Source organism: Pelobates fuscus, chromosome 1, assembly GCF_036172605.1.
Source record: "Pelobates fuscus isolate aPelFus1 chromosome 1, aPelFus1.pri, whole genome shotgun sequence".
Taxonomy (NCBI): Eukaryota; Metazoa; Chordata; class Amphibia; order Anura; family Pelobatidae; genus Pelobates; species Pelobates fuscus.
The window spans coordinates 30,221,587-30,240,867 of record NC_086317.1 but is presented as its reverse complement, the minus strand read 5'-3'; the positions used below and the strand labels follow the sequence as shown (position 1 = coordinate 30,240,867).

The window sequence follows — 19,281 nt, the reverse complement described above, 5'->3', positions numbered from 1 at the left end:
GCAACTAATTGCATACTTGCAAAAACATAATATTCAATGATAATTTTAGGATAATAATCTTATTGATCCTAGGCTAAATTTGACTGCTTTTTGGAGTAAAAATTGGATTTTTTTCCCCCTAGTTTGTTACAAAATTGTGAGGGTTTCAAACATTTTGTGCCTTCTTTTGGATGAACAGCAAAAGCCAGATGTGAGGATGGTTGAACTTGATGGACATGTCTCTTTACAGCCTATGTAAATGACAGCAAAACTATCAGACATTTTCTCTCACTTGGGTATTGATTTAATTTGTTTGGATATGAAATGATGGGGTGAAAAAAAAAATAGCTTTTCAAATGGATTTATCTACAATAAAAATATGGGAGTTTTGTAGACAACTTATTTTTAACTTAATTCAGAAATTATTCAAATCAAATTAAAACAAGGCCTCGGTGCCTACTATTCAGGTTCAGAAATAGATATAAATATCAGACATGATAGTGCAAAACATTTGTCTTGAAAAAAAAATAAAATATATATATATATATATATATATATATACACACACACACACATCTAATTTTTTTTTATTATAATTTTTTTTTTAAAAGGATCATTAATACCATAAACCAAATCAGTTGACACATGTGCTGAAAAAGAAAAGCTCAAGAAAATGCAATAATATATACTTACAATCAATGAGTTGACACAAACAGAGTGACCCTGAAGTACAGCAACAGGTGCACATGTCCTGAGAGACCAAACTCTGATCAGTTTTTCACAGCTTGTTGTTGCGATCAGGGTATTCTCATAATTCACAGTAAGTTCGGAAATCTCTGCGGAATGACCACGTAAAGTAGCTAGCAAACGCCCATCCAGTGAGGACCAGATCTTCAGCAAGCAGTCATCAGCGCCCTGAAAATAGTTGCCAGTGATATCAGAATGTGCAACTATAATAATAATAATAATAATAATAATAATAATAATATACACACACACACATATAAAAACACAAGTTAACATAAAAAATACTAATCTGGGGCAGAGCCTGACCACCTAGCCATGCAGACGTGTGGAACGCGAGCTCCTGCCTGGCGGGCAGAAATTGGGGCAAAAGTCGCGGATATACAACCCAAGGACCTCACAGGGTGTACTACCCACGTCGGTGGGGGTTATCCCGGTCCCCACAGGACAAACTGGCCAAGACGGACTGCGAATATAATGACTAAGCTAACTACAGAGGCACCAAGCCACTGGGGCGCAGCTAAGATGGCCGCCCAGCGAAAGCCCAAGAAGCGGAGCATATATGCCCAACCACCCACGCACCCCCTGGAGGACTTTGACTGGCTCTGCGACCGCGGAATGGCCTACCACCTTAGTGGTAAAATTAGTGGCTACATGGATTCGCCCAGCAGCTTGACATCACCATTACAGGCACTTACCACAAGCATCCAGAAAGGCAGTCAGGCTACGCAAACACCAACAATCCCATGGGTGGGAAACGGCGCCATGTTACTCGGGCGCACGCACTTGCACCCACACTCACGAGAGCGGGACTACCATACTAGCCCTACACAGACGCAACTCACCCGATCCGAGAACCAGCGCTCAGCACAGCTCACCTCCACCCTTTCAAGTTACAGCTGCGAACCAGGGTGCCGCACAGCTGAACACCCTACTGCTTATCGCTGGAGCTGAATCCCAGGCCAGGGGCACCTTCGACGAGACAAACATCAACGATATGAGAGACATCCCTGCACTCGGCATAGGCTACTCCTATGCCTCCCAGTTGACATGCCTCACTTGCATCTGGAGGGCACATTTACAGCTGTACGGACTATCTATATCAAGTAACTAAAAATCTCTGTAGACTGTGTGTATCAAGTAACTAATGCGGTCATGCATTTAGTCTATTTCACCCCTCTAACGTTCTAATGTCTGCCATTTTACTTTACCTTACTATATAGTTATTTCTTTAATGACGACTTGGCTCCAGTGGTTTCACACCTTGTTAGCTACTGTCAGCGCAAATCACATACATGCATATATGTGCCTTAAAAAAAAAATTGATGTTTATCGGCTTGGTATCATACTCTCTGACACTACGACTCCTACCTAAGCATGCATAGTAGGTTGGCTACAGTGCTATAGTCCTGACATGGCAGGAAACATTTACCCTAAGTTTATATGTGCATAGTTTTCTCGACCAATGGCCCAACATAACTACTACCATCCTGATGTCACTCATAGGCGATACGCCTTTACTTACCCGATCGGCACGCTTCCAGTGCGCTTGAGCATCCTGCTACTATATCTCTGAGTGCCACAAGCACTAGGTCGTGACCGGATATGTACACTAGGCTTCTCCTGTTATACTTATACAAATTGTGCATTCTCATCGCTTGCCATACTACTGTTTTATACTTCATGACAATACAATGTTTACTAAGGCTGTTGTGGCAATGTAAGCTCATATGTAACCCCTTGCACTCAAAAATAAAGAATACAAAAAAAAAAAAAAGTACAAAAAAAAAAATCTGATACCGTAAATGAATTTATTTTACCCCAACTCCAAAACAGTTCATATGGACTTCCATAAAAAAACAATTACATTGGTTAAATGAGCAGCAAACTGAAAGTTTCTACCAAAAGGAGACCCCTATTGTAAGTAATAGGCTATCAGCCTATTCAGCTGTTCAACCCCCATCATACCCAACAGCTGGGGCTGGTACTACATATCACAAAATCCTGAAAGGAGCACATTTGTAACAATTTACTTCGGAATGAGTTTTTTGTATTTATCTTGAATTTTCACAAATCGTGAGTGTACTCCAACTGGAGAGATCTAAGCAGCTTGATGTACAGATTTCATTAAAGTCTCTTATTTACTATCAATCATTTAAAATGTTTTAGATCTAGGATAGACCTGAAGGGGCCCATCTGGTTTCCTTCTTCGAAAAAAACCCAAAGAATTACTCCTTGATTACATTGCTCAGTTAAAACGAGTTTGGGAATGAACATCATCAGTGGTTTTGTTTAGACATTGTACTGCCAGCTTCTCTGAGAGGGGACCGGTTTTCTGCCTTTTTTTATATTGCAATTTTAGGTCTACCTGCCCCAATTAAGAGGTTGGGCAACTATCCATTTGTGTAATGGTACTAAGCATGTTTTCTTTACAAATGTTCTCACTGACCTCAAGAACAGTTAATCACATTTGCACAGCTTCGGATAGAGGCGTGCTTCCATTTGCTTTTGTATGACACTGCCCATATTTGTACAAATATTTCTGCCCGTTATTATGGTAAATGTCATCCTGCAGCATTTGGAAAGTGAAAGTTGGACACTGCTGATATAGGAGTAAAATGTGATACAACCAGCTGTTTGAGACACGAAAAAGAATGTGGTCTGTGCCTCCTGATGAGGCAGCCTTGCAAGAGAAGACACTCATACAATTTAATCTCAACTTACATACCGTAAAAATTCTTTGACCTGTGCGGTCAAAGGCAACACAGTAAACCGAGGAAAGATGGCCAAGAATTCTCTTCTTCATTTTGATATGCTGGTACATAGTCACAGGAAAGGCTGGATTAAAGCCAACAGAACCCGTCAAGTGTTTTCCAAGGTGCACCTCCACTGTCAAGCACAATAAATAACAACGTCAAACAAAAAGAGGCACTTTGTTAGGGGAATACCCAACACAAATGAATACATTTTAAGTTAATAAGATTATTCTGCATAGTTACCAGTGTTTGGTGGCCATTTCATAGTGAGAGGGATTTCTGGAGGTCTTCCTCTGTGCAGAGCAGCAAACGTCTTACGGTTCCACAGGACATTCCTGCAATCTGAATTATTTAGATTCCATTAGTTTTAATACAGAGCTGGGTAGTCTTAAACACACCGTTTTTAATGAACACTGTTGACATCTAACAGAAGATATCTGCGAAAATGTTACATTATGTAAAGGTGCAGTCTATGCACCAGAACCACTATGCTGTCGTATTGGTTGCAAGATATATATATAAAAAACACTCTGGTTCTGTTTCAAATATTTTTTGAGCACTTTAACCAATATGCTCTGCTCATAACTGTGATGAGGATAAAATAGATACAGCAAATGAAGACGTGGAAATTCCACATGAGTACTAGGTGAGTTGAATGACAGGCCGTGGTGAGAGCCTCAAAGTATCAGAGCCAATACAATGTCATGTAGACTTTATGGTACTGCACCTATTCCTTCCGGGACTTCACGATAAGTTAATAGGAAGAAATCTGCAGGTAACGATATCTTGTAATCTATATATTTGCTGGGTTCACCAGCATACTGAATCGATTAAATCTATACCTCCACAAAGGTGGACATTCGCTTAACCCCTTAAGGACACATGACATGTGTGACATGTCATGATTCCCTTTTATTCCAGAAATTTGGTCCTTAAGGGGTTAAACACACACACACACACACACACAAAAAAAAAAAAAAAAACACTGATGGCAACAGTTCCACTAATTATACAATTTGAAATTTTCCAACCCTATCCTATACTAGACTCAAAGTAGCTAAAAACCAGCAAGAAATAAAATGCAGGAGTCGTCGCAATAATAACAAAATCTGACTAGAGATATACTGGGCTATATCAAGTATATTTTTTAGTTTGTCAGGTCGTGTTATAATGCAGGCCTGAACACCTAATATTCTCTAGAACAGAGTTAAACAGAAAGTCTTACTCTTCAACAAGCAACTCTCCCAGAAAGGCACTCTATGCTCAAAGCAGGAGGAGGCCATTTTTGAAACAATTCAAGTAAGAAAAAAAATAAAATCACTTCTCAAAGTAGGGAGGCTCCGATCATAAGAGTCACTCATTCAGACCCTTCCCTCACTGAAAGGAGATACCAAGAGCCTAAATTCCTTGGAGGTCCTAGGAAGGACTTGTTTAGTATACATATAGCCTGCTGACATTTGATAGGGTGTATAGACAAAGTATCTGTGGGAGGCAGAGGACTGTCAGGGGAGTCTGCAAACTGTGCTTAAACTGAAAAATCATGATGGGGAATTCACTCACTAAGCCAGAAGTAACAAAAACTCAAAATTAAGCTACAATACAAGCTAGAAAGTTAGATTTGGAGAGGTTAAGTGAAACTTTGGTCAAAGAATGGGCAACAGAGTTTTTAGAATGCACATGGAACGGGAGACATATGACAGAATGGAAAATTCCCTGAGGACAACAACTTTGTGCTAGGGTACTGTTCATCATTCGGTCACAACAGGTTCCTGTACAAAGTTGGAGAACCAGTTAAATTAATTTTGAATCGTTAATGTTTTCTATAAATTTTATAGGTAAACTTTACTCACATAACATTAATGGAAACCCTCAGCAACAAACTTACAGCTCATGATTATGATGCAAAGAATATGTGTTGCCTCCAAAGTTGGTTTCAAACACTCTTAATTCAGAGCCATGTTCTCTCCCAGCAATGGTAGACATTGAGAGAAGGGCTAGCCCACCTCTAAGCTTATCACAACTGTCCAATAATGGAAGGCCAATGCAATCAGTGACTTCCACATCGAGCTGCAGGAAACCTTTGTATCCTCCAAATAACTGAAGAGGTTTGGCACAAGACAGGAAGAGGGCGTTTAAAGACACTGCACCCTCAACGCTAAATAGAGCCGGAGGGCCTTACAAGAACAATCCCATAGTTCGAGAAACCCAAGCAGTCTATAAGGGTACCTTTTTCTTTACGCAATAGAGAATGCTTGCCGACCGCTAGTAACGAATATGTCTTCCGTAGATTTGGTGGCCTTTCCTGGTCAAGGACAGATACAAGATGCTGGCACATTCCTAGTAAGTGGTCTGGCGCCACATGGCTGTGAAGAGAAACCTGGTGGAATTTAAAAAAAAAAAAACAATATTAGGCTCAATACAAGATTTTTATTTTTTATTTTTTTAACATTAACATTTTCCAGCCATATAATTCAGTTGTATGCACTAAACTAATAACTGTGGAAAATTGACAATGGATTCTCTTGTCACCATTTCACAATTCCTGGCTTAGGGAACAGTCCCAAACAATGTCCGATCAGTAATATTATTCCAAACAACATGTCACTAATTGTTCCACTTTAAAAGGACTCTCCAGTGTCAGGAAAACATCAGTTTTTCCTGGCACTGCAGGTTCCTGCAGTGCCCCTCTCCCTCCCACCCCATGTTGCTGAAGGGGTTAAAGGACCACTATAGGCACCCAGACCACTTCAGCTCAATGAAGTGGTCTGGGTGCCAGGTCCATCTAGGTTTATCCCTTTTTGCTGTAAACATAGTAAGAGAAACTGCTATGTTTACCTATGGGTTAATCCAGCCTCTAGTGGCTGTCTCATTGACAGCTGCTAGAGGCGCTTCCGTGCTTCTCACTGTGATTTTCACAGTGAGAAGACGCCAGCGTCCATGGGAAAGCATTGAGAATGCTTTTCTATGAGACTGGCTGAATGGCTGAATGGCGCGTGGCTCTTGCCGCGCATGCAGCCGATGACTGAAGAAGAGGGAGGAGAGTCCCCAGCGCTGGAAAAGAGGTAAGGGATTAACCCCTTCCTCCCCCTTCAGCGCCACGGGAGTGGGACCTTGAGGGTGGGGGCACCCTCAGGGCACTATAGTGCCAGGAAAACGAGTGTTTTCCTGACACTATGGTGGTCCTTTAACCCCTTAAGGACACATGACATGTGTGACACGTCATAATTCCCTTTTATTCCAGAAGTTTGGTCCTTAGGGGGTTAAAACCCCTTCAGTGACTTACCTGAATTCAGCACCGATGTCCCTCGGCGCTGGGTCAGACTCTGCCGACGATCCTCCCCTGGGGGAGGACATAATGCACATGCGTGGCAATGGCCGCACACGCATTATTCAATGCTTTCCTATGGGGATTCCGGCGACGCTGAAGGTCCTCATGCATAGCGTGAGGATGTCCAGCGTCGTTTAAAACACTTTTCGGGTTTTAAAAACCCGGAAGTCCCTCTAGTGGCTGTCTGATAGACCGCCACTAGAGGAGGACTTAATCCTGCAAGGTAATTATTGCTGATTATAAAAACTGCAATAATTACACTTGCAGTGTTAAGGGTGGTGGGAGTTGGCACCCAGACCACTCCAATGGGCAGAGGTGGTCTGTGTGCCTGGAGTGTCCCTTTAAAGTTTTGGCAAATTTCACTTCCTCCTTTGCTGTAATTGTGCATACATAGTGTACCCGCTGTTCCAGCTCTCAACCTCTCCAAATCAGTAGCAATGTGTATGCAAAGTTAGAGGATTGGAACACAGCTGTGTGTAGTTTATTCAGTAGTACCAGTTTTCTGATCTTAAGAGGGGTACTGTAAACTTTATGGGATATTATAATATGACCGCCAAGCCAGACGATTGCAGGTGAATAATTAGTGGTATTCTCCTAAGCATTCAATGCCTGGCTGATGCAATCAGCCAACAGGTGTGTTGGTGCCTCATTTAGTTGAATGACCTACATAGTAACATAGGCTGAGGAGAGACGTTCCCATGAAGTTCAACCTTCCTCACATATGTTTGTTGCAGTTTATTAGAAAGAAGGCAAAAAAAAAAAAAAAAAACACAGTTTGAAGCACTTCCAATTTTGCAGTAACCTAGAAGAAATAAAGTTCCTTCTTGACCACAGAATGGCAGTTGAAAAATTATATAACTGAATATTATATTTTTTGCAAGTATGCAACTAGTTGCTGTTTAACCCCTTAAGGACTGAGCCAATTGTACAAGTTGTGAACAGAACAAAATGTAAACAAAACCTGGCATTTGCGCTATATGTCTGTCCAACCGTAATTCACCTCTTTCATATTAAATGCACCCCCCCCTTTATTATATATCATTTTATTCAGGGGAAACAGGGCTTTCATTTTATATCAAATATTTAGCTATGAAACATAATTTAATATGAAAAAAATAGGAGAAAATAAGATTTTTTTTTATTTTTTTAATTCTACATGACATTTTAACTGTCAATGTCATAATACTGTTTGCTTTTACTGCAATACAATACACATATTTGTATTCAGCAAAGTCTCACGTGTAAAACAGTACCCCCTATGTACAGGTTTTATGGTGTTTTGGGAAGTTACAGGGTCAAATATAGCGTGTTACATTTGAAATTGAAATTCGCCAGATTGGTTACGTTGCCTTTGAGACTGTATAGTAGCCCAGGAAATAAATTTACACCCATAATGGCATACCATTTGCAATAGTAGACAACCCAAGGTATTGCAAATGGGGTATGTCCAGTCTTTTTTAGTAGCCATTTGGTCACAAACACTGGCCAAAGTTAGCGTTAGTATTTGTTTGTGTGTGAAAAATGCAAAAAACACCAATTTTGGCCAGTGTTTGTGACTAAGTGGCTACTAAAAAGACTGGACATACCCCATTTGCAATACCTTGGGTTGTCTACTATTGCAAATGGTATTCCATCACAGGGGTAGTTTTCATTCTTGGGCTACCATAGGGTCACAAAGGCAACGTAAGCAATCTGGCAAATTTTAATGTGAAAAAAATGAAACAAGCCTTATATTTGACGCTGTAACTTTTGAAAACACCATAAAACCTGTACATGAGGGGTACTGTTGTACTCGGGAGACTTCGCTGAACACAAATATTTGTGTTTCAAAACAGTAAAAAGTATTGCAGCAATAATATCGTCCGTGTAAGTGCTGTTTGTGCGTGAAAAATTCAAAAAACGTCACTTTTACTGGCGATATCATTGTTGTAATACATTTTACTGTTTTGAAACACTAATATTTGTGTTCAGCGAAATCTCCCGAGTAAAACAGTACCCCCCATGTACAGGTTTTATGGTGTCTTGGAAAGTTATAGGGTTAAATATAGTGCTAGCAAATTAAATTCCCTTTACTTTCGGCATGGGTTGTCAGGCAGGTCCTGCTAACTGTAATTAATTAGGATACCCAATTATGTAAAAATATTACATAAATATATGTGTAGAATTAATATATATATATATATATATATATATATATATATATATATATATATATATATATATATATATATATATATATATATAGAAAATAGAGATATCCCCTGCACTCACGCTTAAAGACAGTCCAATGCCGGGCGCACCACCAGAGCTCCAAATAATGTAGAAAAATATAAGGGAAGGCTGCTCTCCGGACTTTAAAACATCAAACTTTTATTTAGAAATGGTTAAAAACGACCAACGTTTCGGTCCCCGCTCGGGACCTTCCTCAGGGTCAAATAGAACAGCAGAACAATACAGTACAGTGTAACAGTGACGAATATATACTCAAATAATCAATTAGTTACTCACTCAGGTGAGTTTCCGTGCGTTCCCGCCATCACCCTGTGCTCTTCCGGGTGTGCGCGCGCATACATGTGCGTCACGCCCCTTCAATTACGTATCTACGTATTGGTTTACCCATCACCCTGGAAACCGTATCAACAAAACGGCCCGTTAGTGGAAACCGGACCGTGATCCACAGGATGAAGGATTCTACAAATATACTTACAGAAAAAGTGCATCTAAGTGCTTCTAATTAAAACGATCTATTGCCAGTGAAAGAGGATGTGAAAATAAATATCCATATAATTAATATAGATGACAAAAACAATGTGCATTAACCCCATAAGGGGTATGTGGGTAATTATATATACACTAAGTGTATAATGAATAGAGTAGTGGAAACGCTACTGTTTTCCTATTAAAGTGCTAGTGACAAATGTAAAGTGCTAATGGCCATACACAAAACTGTGCAAATAATGTAAACAAAGTGCCATACCCATGCATAGAGTAGCTATGCAAAAGAGTAGCTTGAAAAAAATGTTTAATTAGTGATAGAAAGCATTGGGTATTATTATTAGTTGTAGTTTTATGTTGGAGTTATTGTAATGCACCGTTATACACAGCAGTTCAAACACTCTAAGCTACTCTATGCATGGGTATGGCACTTTGTTTACATTATTTGCACAGTTTTGTGTATGGCCATTAGCACTTTACATTTGTCACTAGCACTTTAATAGGAAAACAGTAGCGTTTCCACTACTCTATTCATTATACACTTAGTGTATATATAATTACCCACATACCCCTTATGGGGTTAATGCACATTGTTTTTGTCATCTATATTAATTATATGGATATTTATTTTCACATCCTCTTTCACTGGCAATAGATCGTTTTAATTAGAAGCACTTAGATGCACTTTTTCTGTAAGTATATTTGTAGAATCCTTCATCCTGTGGATCACGGTCCGGTTTCCACTAACGGGCCGTTTTGTTGATACGGTTTCCAGGGTGATGGGTAAACCAATACGTAGATACGTAATTGAAGGGGCGTGACGCACATGTATGCGCGCGCACACCCGGAAGAGCACAGGGTGATGGCGGGAACGCACGGAAACTCACCTGAGTGAGTAACTAATTGATTATTTGAGTATATATTCGTCACTGTTACACTGTACTGTATTGTTCTGCTGTTCTATTTGACCCTGAGGAAGGTCCCGAGCGGGGACCGAAACGTTGGTCGTTTTTAACCATTTCTAAATAAAAGTGATGTTTTAAAGTCCGGAGAGCAGCCTTTATATATATATATATATATATATATATATATATATATATATATATATATATATATATATATATATATATATATATATATATATATATATATATATATATATATATATATATATATATATATATATATATATATATATATATATATATATATAAAATCGGTATCAGTCTACGTGTAATTTGATATTAATATATATATTAATATTAAAATACACCTAGACAGTGTATGTGTGTATATATATATGATCTAAGTATATAATTTTATTTTTTTTTTACACTTATTTTAACTTTTTTTTATTATTTCAGCCAGCAGGGGGACTGTCATTACAGTTAGTCCCCCTGCTGGCATTGCTGCAGCCGGCTATCCCGGCCATGTGATTGTGAGGTCCTCGTAAGTACCTCACTCTCACATGGCCCCGGGGGGGTGGGGGGGCTGAAGAGGACGGAGGTGCCGCGGGGGGGCTTCCTGGGAGTCCCCCCAACCGCGATCGCTGGCGTGGGATCGCCGGCGACCGGGTAAGTAAAAAAAACAAAAAACGGAGGGTGTACAATTACGCCCGGCGGCATTTAGAGCCGCTTAAAAAAAGGACGTAATTGTACGCCCTCCGGTCTTAAGGGGTTAAACATCTGTACAGACTTTGATAAACCTACTTCTTCAAGCAGAGAATTCCACCTCCTTATTGTTCTTACGGTAAAAGAAAAAACACCTTTCTTTCAAGCAGATTTCAAGCAGAATTCAGATTCTTGTTCGCATTACTTTGATAGAGCATAAGTTAAAGGACCACTATAGTGCTCTGAGGGTGCCCCCACCCTGCCAGGCTGAAGTTGGAGGAAGGGGTTAAACACTTTCCTTTCTCCAGCGCCAGGGACTCTCCTACTCCTTTGGACGTCATCGGCTGAATGTGCATGCGCGGCAAGAGCTGCACACGCAGTCAGTCCATAGGAAAGCATGAAAATCACAGTGAGAAGCACGGAAGCGCCTCTAGCGGCTGTCAATGAGACAGCCACTAGAGGCTGGATTAACCCTAGTGTAAACATAGCAGTTTCTCTGAAACTGCAATGTTTACAGCAGGCAGGGTTAACCCTAGAGGGACCTGGCACCCAGACCACTTCATTGAGCTGAATTGGTCTGGGGGCCTATAGTGTTCCTTTAAAATAATGCACAGACAATGACGGTCACGTCCTGTGTTTAAACGTATGGATGCATCATTGTCCTGGCTACTAATACTACATACAGATTTGTTGATTCTACATGCCTCCCCCACGGAACTCCCATTGCCTGCACTGTGAGAAGGTTTACATGGCTTTTCAGAATTCAGATTGTTGTCTAAAAGCAAAAACATACCATTTCATCAAAGGTCTGGGCATGTTCGTTTCCTAGCCAGTCAACTCTCTTAGGAAGCAGCTGAAATGTAAAAGCAGAAAGAAAGAAAAGAAAAATTAATTAGTATGATCAAAACTTGATGGTAAATTCCCAGTTTATCTTAATAGCCTATCAAGTGAAAGACATTAGCAACATAATAGATTTGGAAAGTGTGTGGTGAAGGAATGTCAGGGGAGAATACAAAAGGGGGAGGGGTGCAATGATTGGCAGAATCATCTCAGAACAGTTAAAAGGGACCCTATACAGCTACAGCTTAATGTAGTTCTGGTGAGTATAATAACTCCATTCAGGCTTTTTCCCCCATGTAAAACCTGCCTTTTAATTGTTGAACTATTTTAGAGAAAAGGCAGTGTTTACATTGCCTCTAGGGACACTTCCAAGTGAACACTTCTTAGATGGCCACTGGAGGTGCCAAAAATGGAGCCCTGCCATTCAGCGTCCCCACGCTCTGCATGGAGACGCTGAATTTTACTAAGATGCACTGATTCAATGCATCTCTATGAGGAAGTCCTGATTGGCCAAAACGGAATTTGGCCCCGCCCCCGTGCCAATTTTAGCCAATCCAATGCTTTCCCTGTGGGAAAGACCCGCGTGGCACTGGAAATATGGTGAGTTTTAAACTTTTATAGGGGGGGGTAAAGGGGAGGGAGGGGCAAGCCACCTAAATGGTGGATTTAGCACTACATGGTGAGGAATACATGTTTGTGTTCCTGACTCTATAGTGTTCCTTTAAACCCTCAATTATATATCCCAAGTGTTTGACATCAGCAAAATGTTAAATGTAAAGAACACATTAAAAAGATTCAATGATGAAGTGGTCATGGTGCCTGCCATCTGTATGTGCAACATGTCACATATAGTGTTCACCCCCTTCCCCCTGCAACTCCGCCTCCATGCCCATCCACTAGCCAGCTGAAAGAGTTCCAATGGCTAATGTGAATTATTTGTAAATTTGGCATTGGAGACCTACAGACAGCAGTGGCAGCACTGCTACCCCTCCAGCACAAGGGAGTGGCATCAGCTGTGGAGGATCAGGCTGCATAGGAGGCCTTGCATAGAAGATCTCTGGCATCTTCGTTCCATCATAAAGTGTGGGGGAAAAATGCACACTAGGCATGTTTCTAAAGATGCCATGATTACATGTTTTGTGCCTATCATCTAACAGGCCTGGGAATGTATACTATATGCCAAGCCTTGACAGTCCAATATACAGAGTAATTTATATTACAAAGCAACAGTTTGGGGAGAGAAAAAAAAATCCCATACCTAACTTTCACATAGTTATTAGGCTCATCTTAATAAAGGCATTCTGATCAATAATCTAGTTCTACTAAATAGCTTTATTTTGAAAACAATAACAGAAATCACGACGCAGAAAACACAAATGTTAGATACTCAAATAAAAATATTAACTGAATCAATAGCGGCAATATTTTTCGTTATGCAGGATAATTTTCCCAGCAACGACAAAATTGTGATGCAACACTTACCTTAAATTCATTCACCTCTTGTATCAGCATCTGCACACGAGAAGAAAAAAAAAAAGAAAAAAAGAAAAAAAAACACAAATATTAAGGTCCTCAGGTGACGGACAAATTCCTAAGCAGAATTATGTAATCCATAACATTTACTGAGAAAATGCTGAAAAGATTCTTAAAAGGTTTTGAAAAACCTGGAAATTGTGGAGAACTGACAAGGGAATTAAACACTTTATATCAAAACAGCCGAGCTGGAAGAAATCTTTCAGATCAGTTCTTTTTCCAGCCTAGAAACTCTAGCCTAAATCTCCAATTCCCAATAATTCTTAGTTTGGAGAAAAATCACTTTAGTAATTCCGAGGGTATGAAAACCAATGCTCTGGCACCTTCCCAGAATAGTTTGTTAAACTGTTTGACAACTTACCTGGGTCCTGCCAGTTGCACAGAGCTGCAGGCCTTATTCCAGATTCTCCTTGCAGAAATATCCTGTTAACTCCACTGAGACAAGCAGGACCATGTATGATCACTCAATGGCAGATTAGCAACGGCCAAGTAGCACATTTCGGCTTAGTTCATACATTCGGTGGCAGAAGCCAGGTCCAGGAAAAAGAATGTTATATACTTAGTTGCTCCGGAATCTTAAAAGGAACAGTTTGGGCACCATCACTTCTTACAAAAGAGCTTGTTATGGTGCCAGGTGACCCCCGGCGATGTCTTGCCTTTAGTAGTGAAAATGTTTACAAACTGTTTAACCCCAAAGTCTCCTCTCCAGTGTAGTGTCTCTCAGCCCCTTTCACATCCGCCATCTTAAAATCTTCAGAACAAAATTCTGGGAAATCCGCTGCTGACTGGCTTAGAGCAGTCAGACGACTCTCTAAGCCCATCCGTAGCTCCTCAAACAGCTTGAAAAAGGTGCATGCGTGGAATACCACCAACAGACATTTTGCTGTGAATATTGTATTATTCCCTTTTGTTTGTCACTGTATTTATACATACTTATTGAGAAATTGCTAGATGTACTGACTTTGGAGCAAGAGAGTTATAAGATCGCCAAGTTGTTATCGCTCCGCATATTGAGAGACGGAGCAGCATTATGGCTTTTTAGGCTTCCCTTTCACAGGGTTTATTTTGTGCCATTACACTGATTGATAATCATATAGGGTTATACATGTGCACCGTGCCATTACTTGAGTTTTTAAGACTATATTGTGAAAGGGAGTGTGTTTACATCTCAAGCAAGGTTTTAGCAGCTCACAGGGAGTTAGCTCCTGTTATCTGATTATAAACTACATATTATATTACATTCTAGTGGGTAACGCTATATCTGAACAGATGCAGAGCTCAGGAATATACTATAAATTGAGAGAATTCTTAAAAACTGGCTCATGTGGCCTAAATTTTGAAATTCACTTTGAATTCATGACAATTCACAGTTTGGTGAATAACTGTGCATTGCAATTAATTATTATTATTATTATTATTATACCATATGTTTACCATTCCAGCTAACACTATAGAGTTAATTCAGTAAATAGTGGTAAATTGAATGAAAAAAAAAAAAGCAAAATATAAGTTACAACAGCTGATTTTGAATCATTCTCCAAGTATGCTATAGTCATCTATTTAGTTATTTCAGCCTGATTTGTTTTATTTCACTGAATATTTAAACAGACTTTTACAATAGAATTTTTTTTGTCCACAGAGACACGTCTCACTCACCTCTGCAGATTTACGGCAGGATCCATTAGCTAGAAATTTAGCGATTAGAAAATACAACTCTGAGGAAGATAGGGGGGAAAAGAAAATATATATATATATTAGGTACTTTCAGCAGAGGATGGTGTTTTCACCATAGAAAATAAATTATGGATCACAGCTCATTGTTGAACTATTTTAGGAAACAAAACTTTCTAAGAACTTTTGACTCTTCACCCAAATACCAATCTTTCAATTCATCCCAGAAGCAGCAGATACCAACACAGCATTCTGCTTGTTTACATTTTAAAAATACAATGGGTGAGAGGAGGGGAATGAGCACTATTTAAAAAGTATATCAAGCGCTTGTGGATGTTTCCATGTACAAATACAGGTGTAACAATGCAGGGACTACTTTGCCTTAGGCTCCAACTAGCCTTTGGCAAAAAGTGGCCAAGAGCAGGCTTCAAACTGTTTCTCCTGGCTAATCTTGTCATTTCTAATCAGTGACAACAACTGATGGTATCCGGCATATTCTCATTATTTACCCCAAAGACCCAAATTGTGTACTTCAGTGCATTCACCAGAGTGCCGAAGGTTGCCTACCCCTGCACTAGAGTATAACAGTGATACAGCAATGCACTGCTTCATTTGTCAGGAGCTGAAAGGGACAATAAGCACCATAACCACTACAGCCCACTGTAATGGTTATGGTGGCCAGCATATATCTGCATCATCCGCTGGGTCTGGGTTGAATTGTACTTAAGCTGTATGAAGTAAACCAAGGGTCCCAGACCTCCCATGGCCCGTCCTCTCGCTCTACATACTGCTTTTGGTTTTACATGCCAGCAGACATACTTTATCAATGAGCGTCAACCAAACCTGGGAAAAAAACTGACACTGTAAATGCAGAAGTCTAAGTCTCGGTTCCGGTTCAGAAGTGCTGCGACCCCTCCAGTTTGTGTCAAACTGTTTATGAGTGGTTTAAATTAAGATGTGGCTCACATTGGCCCCTCTCTTACTGCTCAACAAGTGTGGAAGTTCCCTTTGAGCAACAACGATACACAGCAAGCTCTGGGAGTGTTTTAGTGCACTTTGTTTTTACCACCACCAAAAAGTTAGTCGTGTAATGATGAAGTTCGCTTCTGCATCAGCCAAGCAGCCATTCAGACTTTATCAAATAGGTCCAAAACAGTTTCACACAAATAAGAGGGATGGTATAGCACCATAACCACTATAATGAGACACAGTGGTTATAGTAATTAGTTATTATAGCAATTTGAGTGCACCTTTAACATGGAATTGCACAGGGAAATAATAGCATTGCAGAGGATGCTTTTATAGCTACCTGCCCTTCTCATCCCTGGCACCTCCATGCTGACGTGTCACCTTTGGGGGGTGGGGGGTGGGGGGGATAATTTGCACGGAAAGTGACATTTTATGTACTTCTATTTAAAGAATATTAAATTACACAAATAAGCAGTTCTCATATGTATATCAAGTGACAACTGTATTAGGACATTGCACTTTGTATAGCAGACCCCAGTCTCTTGCTACGTGTCTGGAACATTATAAAGTGTCAGTAACTGTGTATTAGCACTGTTCTCTGTATCACAAACCATGTCTATACACATTTTAAAGTGTCAGTAACCATGTATTAGCACTGCTCTCTATAAAACAGACTTCTGTCTATATACATTATAAAGTGTCAGTAACTGTATTAGCATTGCTCTCAGTATAACAGACCCCCTGTCTATACACATTATAAAGTATTAGAAACTGTGTGTCAGCTCATCTCTCTGTATAACAGACCCCATACATTATATAAAGTGTCAGTAACTGTGTGTCAGCTCTGCTCTCTGTATAACAGACCCCATACATTATATAAAGTGTCAGTGACTGTGTGTCAGCTCTGCTCTCTGTATAACAGACCCCATACATTATATAAAGTGTCAGTGACTGTGTGTCAGCTCTGCTCTCTGTATAACAGACCCCATACATTATATAAAGTGACAGTAACTGTGTGTCAGCTCTGCTCTCTGTATAACAGACCCCATACATTATATAAAGTGTCAGTGACTGTGTGTCAGCTCTGCTCTCTGTATAACAGACCCCATACATTATATAAAGTGACAGTAACTGTGTGTCAGCTCTGCTCTCTGTATAACAGACCCCATACATTATATAAAGTGACAGTAACTGTGTGTCAGCTCTGCTCTCTGTATAACAGACCCCATACATTATATAAAGTGTCAGTAACTGTGTGTCAGCTCTGCTCTCTGTATAACAGACCCCATACATTATATAAAGTGTCAGTGACTGTGTGTCAGCTCTGCTCTCTGTATAACAGACCCCATACATTATATAAAGTGTCAGTGACTGTGTGTCAGCTCTGCTCTCTGTATAACAGACCCCATACATTATATAAAGTGACAGTAACTGTGTGTCAGCTCTGCTCTCTGTATAACAGACCCCATACATTATATAAAGTGTCAGTGACTGTGTGTCAGCTCTGCTCTCTGTATAACAGACCCCATACATTATATAAAGTGACAGTAACTGTGTATCAGCTCTGCTCTCTGTATAACAGACCCCATACATTATATAAAGTGACAGTAACTGTGTGTCAGCTCTGCTCTCTATATAACAGACCCCATACATTATATAAAGTGACAGTAAGTGTGTGTCAGCTCTGCTCTCTGTATAACAGACCCCATACATTATATAAAGTGACAGTAACTGTGTGTCAGCTCTGCTCTCTGTATAACAGACCCCATACATTATATAAAGTGACAGTAACTGTGTGTCAGCTCTGCTCTCTGTATAACAGACCCCATACATTATATAAAGTGTCAGTGACTGTGTGTCAGCTCTGCTCTCTGTATAACAGACCCCATACATTATATAAAGTGACAGTAACTGTGTGTCAGCTCTGCTCTCTGTATAACAGACCCCATACATTATATAAAGTGTCAGTGACTGTGTCAGCTCTGCTCTCTGTATAACAGACCCCATACAATATATAAAGTGACAGTAACTGTGTATCAGCTCTGCTCTCTGTATAACAGACCCCATACATTATATAAAGTGACAGTAAGTGTGTGTCAGCTCTGCTCTCTGTATAACAGACCCCATACATTATATAAAGTGACAGTAACTGTGTGTCAGCTCTGCTCTCTGTATAACAGACCCCATACATTATATAAAGTGACAGTAACTGTGTGTCAGCTCTGGTCTCTGTATAACAGACCCCATACATTATATAAAGTGTCAGTGACTGTGTGTCAGCTCTGCTCTCTGTATAACAGACCCCATACATTATATAAAGTGACAGTAACTGTGTGTCAGCTCTGCTCTCTGTATAACAGACCCCATACATTATATAAAGTGACAGTAACTGTGTGTCAGCTCTGCTCTCTGTATAACAGACCCCATACATTATATAAAGTGTCAGTGACTGTGTCAGCTCTGCTCTCTGTATAACAGACCCCATACATTATATAAAGTGACAGTAACTGTGTATCAGCTCTGCTCTCTGTATAACAGACCCCATACATTATATAAAGTGACAGTGACTGTGTGTCAGCTCTGCTCTCTGTATAACAGACCCCATACATTATATAAAGTGTCAGTGACTGTGTGTCAGCTCTGCTCTCTGTATAACAGACCCCGTACATTATATAAAGTGACAGTAACTGTGTGTCAGCTCTGCTCTCTGTATAACAGACCCCATACATTATATAAAGTGACAGTAACTGTGTGTCAGCTCTGCTCTCTGTATAACTGACCCCATACATTATATAAAGTGTCATTGACTGTGTCCCCGGGGTCCAGCCGGTAGGTGGGCAGAGTTACCTGACTCGAGCCGCGGCGGGGGGTGGCTGGGCCCCGGTGGGTCGGCCATGCCTGTGATAGGGGGAGGAGAGGAGCTCAGACTATTCTGCCGCCAAGCCTGACTGCGGCCTCCTCACTGCCATGCACCCAGCTGCCAGGCTCCGCCCCTTCCGACACCTCGCACACTGAGCGCGCTCACAGCCTGCCGCGCCGGGACAGCGGGAGGTCAAATAGTCCGTGGGTTAAACGCTTGTCTCGCACCCCACTCGCCGAGTTGAATTGTGGATTTGGGGTGGGTGTATGGCAGGGG

The 19,281-nt window shown here is 40.5% G+C and overlaps 1 protein-coding gene across 1 annotated transcript in view; it reads right to left on the bottom strand.

Moving 5' to 3' along the window:
- Positions 1 to 19,046, bottom strand: part of LOC134602399 (bromodomain and WD repeat-containing protein 1-like) — a 45,869-nt gene extending 26,823 nt beyond the window's left edge. Inside the window, exons 1-8 of the mRNA XM_063447250.1 lie at positions 18,993 to 19,046; positions 15,162 to 15,220; positions 13,455 to 13,484; positions 11,926 to 11,985; positions 5,706 to 5,856; positions 3,723 to 3,821; positions 3,452 to 3,612; positions 673 to 894 (exon numbers count right to left, since the gene is read on the bottom strand). Of these exons, the coding sequence (XP_063303320.1) occupies positions 673 to 894; positions 3,452 to 3,612; positions 3,723 to 3,821; positions 5,706 to 5,856; positions 11,926 to 11,985; positions 13,455 to 13,484; positions 15,162 to 15,220; positions 18,993 to 19,041 (831 nt within the window). The 5' untranslated portion in view covers positions 19,042 to 19,046. The remainder of the gene's footprint in view (positions 1 to 672; positions 895 to 3,451; positions 3,613 to 3,722; positions 3,822 to 5,705; positions 5,857 to 11,925; positions 11,986 to 13,454; positions 13,485 to 15,161; positions 15,221 to 18,992) is intronic.
- Between the last annotated feature and the right edge of the window lie 235 nt (positions 19,047 to 19,281).